Below are 7283 nucleotides of genomic sequence, written 5' to 3'. Positions count from 1 at the left end.
TTGCCACCCAAGACGTGATTCAGCTCCAACAATTCCCATTATGTTTCCCAGTTTGACGATACGGGACGAATCTGTAATGATGACGAGTGTTTCCTTCACTCATTGTTGAAGCGCTGTGTTTTTTTTTTTTTGTTCCTGTGCTTCCACACCTACCGTCATTGGGCAACACCACTCGAGCCATTCAGGTACTCAGCGGAGGAGGGGGCTTTATAAGCGAGCAGCCTTGTGTTTGCAGCTTCTGGAGGACTATTTGTGTAAACACTGCGCCCAGTGCACAAAGCGCGGGTGTTTGGACAGTGCGTAAAGTGGAAAGGATCCGCTGCGTTTTTCTCCTCCTTGGAGAGCCGTGTTACTTCTTTTATCGAAAAACAAACCCGGACTGTATGTAAGGTGCGCGATGGCTGCATCGACCAAGTTCAGTTTTTCCGTCAGGAGCATCCTGGATTTGCCTGAGCAGGATGCGGAGGCAGCGCCGCGGTCCTCCCCGGTTTACTCTTCCTGCTCCACCGGCTCACCCTTCACCTCCTGGGTGGACTGTGACCGGAGCCCGTGCATATGTGAGTGTATGTTTAAGGACACGTTGAATTTGTTGATGCATTTTAAAATGTTCTTTTATCTGTATGCTTTTTTTAACACCCTTATTTTGAAGTTATAATGAAGCTTTGTCAAGAAAACCCCATATTAGAAAAACGATGCACCCTCTCCCGGATGTATTTGTTTTAAAATGCAAAATTATTAAAGATAGAAAGATCTGGACTAACGTGTATTCTTATGTCAACAGCTTCCGATGAATGCAGTCTGGAGGCCTCCCCTGACTCAACGAAGCCGGATGAGTCGACTCTGGATTCAGAACTCGACAAGAGCAAAAAGAGCAAGAAGCGTCGAGTTTTGTTTTCCAAGGCCCAGACCCTGCAGCTGGAGAGACGCTTCCGCCAGCAGCGTTACCTGTCCGGCCCGGAGAGGGAGCAGCTGGCCCGGCTCCTCAGCCTGACCCCGACCCAGGTGAAAATTTGGTTCCAGAACCACCGCTACAAAATGAAGAGAGGCCGGGCAGAAGGAGCGCTGCAGGAAGTGGAGATAGCACAGCCTCCGATGCTGCGCAGGGTGGTTGTTCCGATCCTGGTTCGGGATGGAAAACCTTTTCACACCTGCTTACTTGACACGGAGAAACCTGGCTGTTTACCCCCTTCCTCTCAAGCGGTACCCTTCCCCCTGGTCTACCCGTCTCTTCAGCATCACTCCCCGGTCGCTCTTCCTCCCAGGTACCAGCACTTTCCCACAGCGGCGGCCTCCAGATTCGCCTGGAGGGACTTTTGGAGCGACTCGCTCCACTTTAACGCTTTCAAGTGAAGGCCTCCTTTCAATGCACAAACTCATTTAGAATTGCATCAAATGTTTTCTGAATGTTTTACATCATTTCGAGCAACTTAAACATTTAGTTTTTCACTATAGAAGAAAAGATATTTTGCACATTTTATTTTGATATTTTCTGTGTGTGTCTGACTATTTTTAAATGCGGATATTTTCTCGTATCTCATATGTCCGGTGAGATAATGTATGTTTTTGAAGACATTTAAACACAATATTTGTATAAATAGCTTGTTGTTAAAGGCAAATAATGTAAGTTAGGCTGCATTAGGCGGTAATAGAAGAGGTAGCAGCGAAGCTATAACTATATCCTGAATCTCTGAAGGAAAAGATTATTTGTTTTATTGAAGGAGACTTTGTGTAAATGATTTCACTTTTTAAACTGTTTCTTTATGTGAACAAAAAGAATGAATAAACTCTCTCCCATATTTTGTACGATTAGATCCGATGTGGTTTCTTTTGGAAGTTTAGCTTAATCCATCTCCATTGAGTCTATTCATGAAACAGAACTGATGTAAAAAAAAATTTACATAGTGTTTTAGTTTTCATTTTAAACCCCTCAGTGTGTTCGATGTAGGGCTGGTCGCTGGTTTTAGAAGCATAATATGTGCTGTAAAATACATTAAATGTGTCAAATCAAACATGTAACAGGTTGTGACAGGGGCCCAGAGGCTTTTCTAATGGTAAAAAACTAATTATGCACCCAAAAGCTGAGCAAACATCACTTCTAAAAGGACTGGATTTGCTTAAGCATAAGAATACCCAGTAAACATTACAGCCTCTCTCCATATGACACCCTGTTGTTGTCTGGGCCCATGGACTGCTTTTCAGTTTTATACATTTATCTTTTGTTATTCTGAGGCAAGTGGGACGAATGTTTAGTTTGTGTACAGTAGATATGATCTGGATTTTAAAGGTGCCTTTCTTCAGGCACTATCCTCAAATATTTAACTTGGTAAGCGAAGAGGTGCAGTGAAGGAGCGTTATGCTTTCTAGAGTAGTAAGAAATAAGAGCTGTTACTTCAGTCTTTTGACATTACTTCCAGAAAGTGTGGGAAACAATGACTGTTTTATTTTCCTACCCATAGATGACTTTAAATATACTTCACTAATGTTCATGTTGTAGTGGCAGCTCAGTGAAGCATTTCCAATCCATATCATGACAAATATGTTTCAGTGTTTAAATTCATGTCAGTATTTCATCAGTGACGAGGGGGGTATTCTGCTTTCACGCCCACTATAATGTTGTTTGCACGTCCTGTGACCCTGCAGCCCATCGTCCCTGTCACCTGGTCCTTTGTCCCCCTCGCTGGGGCCACCTTGTATCACATATGGAGGGGACTGGCCGGACCCCTCAGCTCGCTGCATCTTCCCTTAAACAGTCTTTTTGTCTGTGTGTCTCCTTGTGAATGGACCATTGTCCCTCATCTAAAAAGGACCGAGACAAAATCTTTAGTGTTTCAATTCCCGTGATGTTTAATCAGTCCCTGCGACAAATTTATGAGGTTTAACTGCACAATGGTGTTTTAGAGCATCTTGGGGTTTAAGGGTGACAAAGACAGGCTTTTAGAGGTTGCCATTGGTTTTTTAAGTTGGTCAGAAGAATTGTCTGAAAAGGATGGGCTTGTATTAGCCGGCCCATCCTATAGTTTTACTGACTGGCCTGCCTCAGGGCCCCTTTTAGGAACATTATATGGTCAACATAAACCAGGCCACAGGAGGAGTTTTGTTATGTTGTTAAACATTATTTGCCCCCAGTTAGTAATATATAGATATATTTTTGTAAATATAATTTTAAAATTTTCTTCGCCTTTTGAAAATATTTAAAACCCAAACATTTTCCTAAATATTGCTCTTTGTAATTTTTTTGCTGGAAAATTTTTGTTGTAGAAACCTGGAGTTCTTTGGAGACACTGCATTGCTGCCTTTTCAATCAGAAAATCACGTTTTTTTTTTAACAGTGTTTGCAAAGATGTTACAAACCTAGTTTCTATGTGTTTAACCCACTTTTATAGTGCCTATAGATTATAATCTATAGGCACACATGGTGTAACATACACACAGTGAGACCAGTATCTGGGCGTACCTACTGATTTATTGCCAGCTGATGCAGGTGAATGACAGCAGGTGCAGAGAGGATATGCTGAACTTTACAGGCTCAGAGTCCACATAAAAGAGGGTTTTCACAGCTGTTACAGATAAATGAATCTATAATTGAAAGTGGATGGGTAAATAAGGATGCCATCAGAGTTCAGTCAGCTAAAATATAGTTTGATATGAAGTGCAGCAAGAGGTCAGTGGTTTTCATACAGTTTCCTGACATGTTAAATGGGCGGTGTTTAACTTTCCTCAATGTGATAAACAGGGAGTTGGTTGTTTTTTTTCCCACCATGTTAGTGATTTCTCAGACTTTGGAAAAGCAGATTAAATTGACAATGAGCCCTTTCTTAACTTTTCTGGGTTGTGGCCTCTTTAAGAAAAAGCATCATCACAGTGTTAATTATTTATTATGTTGTTTAACTGTTTTATAGTTCTTTTACATTTGACCTGCACACAGTTTCTGCAGCAACTTCGAGGAGCTGCTGCAGTCCTTCTGTAGATTCAGGCTGTCCCAGTGTCTTCTGTTTCTCATGTGATCCACACTGACTTTACACTGCCCAGATCAGGGCCTTGTGGGTGTCAAACCATCTGCTGCAGGACTCCTTGTTCTTGCCTCTGAAAACAGTTCTTCATAGGCTCTAATGGGTTCTTAGTGTACTTGTCCTGCACAGTGGGCTATACAGTGAACCTGGGATCAATCAGAGACCTGATGATGTTGTGTGATGAGAATCTAAAGTCCCTAAACATCTTCACAGTCCTGTATTTTTCTTATTTCACTGAAAAGTCCGTCTGTGCACTGGAGGTTTTGATATGTCACTAAATCCTTCTGTATGTACATGTCAAACTCAGATTAAAGGTGAACACAGCAGATGAATGGGAAGCCAAGCACAGTCCTAAACAAAATATATAGCTAGTATTCTATTAGCAATAATAAGTCAATGATAATATAAATCCTCCAGTATTTCAACTGTTCTATCTTCGTGTTAGGTCTTTGCTGTTTATAGTCCAACCCTCCACTAGATGGCGGAGTAACACACTGGATTTATTTTGCAAACTGTGGTGAACGTGCCCAAACTGTGTGTTTGATTGTTAGTTTTATCCACCAGGGGCCGTGCTGCACCCAAAGGCACCATGCTTGTTCCTTCAAGGATCCCCACTCCTCTGTTGCTCTGCAGGAGGGGATTGGTGTGGAAAAATGGCTGCTCCTGGTGACGTACATCTGGCTGCTGTGACGTCACGCGTAAGTATTTGCTCAAAGGTTGTTTCAGCACTTCAAACTCTCTTGGCCTACTTTACGATATGTGATGTTTGACGCGCGTTTCCTCTGAACACCGAGTTGTTGGACTGGATTGGAAAACATAGAGCTGTTAATAATTAGTGGAAGCTCCTGTGGCTCAGTAGAAAGGCTGGTGACTGTCAAACACACCGTGTCCGGGTTTCTTTTTCCCTGCTTCTCGTGTCCTTGCAGCGCAGGGGTTGTCAAAGTTGTCATGGAAGAAAACAGGAAAAGTCGTTAAAGTACCAATACTGTCAGAGCATAAGACAATTATCTGGGCCTTTTGTTAAAACTAGATTTAACAGGCTCTGTTTATACCAAGCAGGTGTGGTATTGTGGCATAAGAAAATTAATATTTGTAATAATTCTTAGTATAAACGTGAACTTCAAATATCACGTTTTTAAATATAAATAATCTAAATTGTGATATATCTATACTTGATGGCATTTATAATATTATTTGTAACGTCGAGGAGCATTTGATATTTACAGGAACACAACAGCTACTACATTAATACTTACATATAAGTATATAAATATTTGCAGCTATGTTTTGCTTTTAAAACGAGTTTATTTTTACTGGAATATAATAACTTTGTCACTTCCTTTTTAGTTTTTATTGCACTACTAATTTTTCCCTCCTGAAGTTGTTCCTGGATTATATCATGCACCAATCAGTTCATAAACAACAACCTGAAGACTCGATAACAAAAGGCTCGGTAGCCTCATACAAGCCACTTCAAAGTGTCCTCATTATTCTGAGGAATTAGCCGGAACATTTGGACTAATTATCGCTAATTGGCCATAATAGCCGTGTGCCAGATCAGGGAAAGGTACTGATTTAGATGATTAAGAATGTCTTATGGAAAAAATCCGTAATTAAGGAGGGCGTAAGCAAGATTTACCTTGGATGCAGAAACATGCTGTAATTTTAATTGCCTGCGATTATATGGCCTGCGAATCGTGCGCCCGCACCTCGGCTATCATACAAACAATTTATTCTAACTGTAATATTTAGTCTTCCTCTATATGATAACATTGCTTCATTAAAGATAATTGTAAGGCAATAGGAGGATATGGGTGTGTACAAATTGCACCACTGCGTCTGCGTCCTGCAGTGAAAATGGTGCATTGATTCTCCTGCTATAAGTGAAATATGCAGCCAGAAGCCTGTCAAATATAAAAGTGTGGCTGATGAGCCCCGTGACAAACTGTTAGCGATCTGCGTCTCGCTGCAATAGTAGGACTTTCCTCGACACTTTCCAGGAGTAGGTGCTGAGCCTACACGGGTCCAGCCTGATACTGGTGGTGCACCAACAATCAAAAACAGTACAACTAAAAATCCACCGTTTTATTTGAGAAAGGGAACAAGAAGCACGGGCTTACAGTTGACAAAAAGTAAAGCAGACAGTGTTACAGCTTAGTGCGCCTGCCACCAGAAGACGCTGTGTGTCTTTAATTCCTGTATAAGGGGATATCGGCTCAACCTGCAGGCTCAGACTTCTGTTAGGAGCTGGTGGCTTTAGCTGCTGCTGCAAGACTGATGTTAGACCTCCCGACAAGACCTTTACAAGACCAGCATTTCTAAAACCTGCTCTGTTGTTTTTGCAGTAGCTGTAGGTTCAGCTCCGATATGATCCTGACATCCACAGATTGTGTAAGTTAGAAGTTATTGCATTGATTTCAGATTGTGGCTGTTTATTTTTTTTATGCTGATTGTCAACAATTTTGTAAAAAAAAAATATACAGGGATAAATTTGACTTGTAGCTCGGCTAAATACATAAATACTTACATAATTTAAAATAATATGCCTTAAAAATAAATACATTGAATAACATGCATGAAATATTATATGTAATGATACTACCATTCCAATACGTAGGCTAATCATCATCATCATCATAATGTCTACAGTAATTGTTTGAATTCATATTTTGTCACTTTGAGCGTAGAAGGCGACGAAAAAAGGCTTTGGACTTTTGTTCAAAACTAACGCGCCACAACACAATTTCTAAACTGCAGAACTGGACTGGAAAAGTCCAAATATTTTCTTATGCTTTTGCGTAAACTTGTAGAAATGAGATACAGTTGAGTTAAACTGTTATGGCTCCTTGGGCATTAAGGAAATGTGCTTCTGAGGGCTACCTGGCGTTTTGCTGCAGGAGAGTACTTGAACGTCTTTAGGTTAACTTCACATGAGAGCCTCTCCCCCTGCAGACTCTTAGTTTTTTTTTTTTGTTTATTATGATTATTAATATTATTATCATTATTATTAGTAGGCTACTGGCTGTCTTAGATAACCGTGTGCATCTGAATTTAGGTAACATGCAGCTTGCGTCCAATGATATATAAAGAAAAAAATGAGAGGTTAATCATTTACGCAGCCACTTAACACGCGGATGTGTATTTATTTACTTATCAGTATCAGTCAATTTCCCTCCCCGCAAGTGCACTTTTGCATGTCTGAGTATGATAAGGCATAACACAAACAATCCTGCAATCACTGGAGGCCTCTCATGGCCATTAAAAGTCAGTAGT

General features: G+C 40.8%; 1 protein-coding gene across 1 annotated transcript; it reads left to right on the top strand.

Moving 5' to 3' along the window:
• Positions 1-397: 397 nt before the first annotated feature.
• Positions 398-1350, top strand: nkx2.9 (NK2 transcription factor related, locus 9 (Drosophila)). The gene is made up of 2 exons (XM_026304956.1): positions 398-557; positions 782-1350. Exons 1-2 carry the CDS (start codon positions 398-400, stop codon positions 1348-1350), a joined length of 729 nt encoding a protein of 242 aa, XP_026160741.1.
• The last annotated feature ends 5933 nt before the right edge of the window (positions 1351-7283 follow it).

Source organism: Mastacembelus armatus, chromosome 22 (assembly GCF_900324485.2).
Source record: "Mastacembelus armatus chromosome 22, fMasArm1.2, whole genome shotgun sequence".
Lineage (NCBI taxonomy): Eukaryota > Metazoa > Chordata > Actinopteri > Synbranchiformes > Mastacembelidae > Mastacembelus > Mastacembelus armatus.
This window is presented reverse-complemented; position numbering and strand designations above follow the sequence as displayed.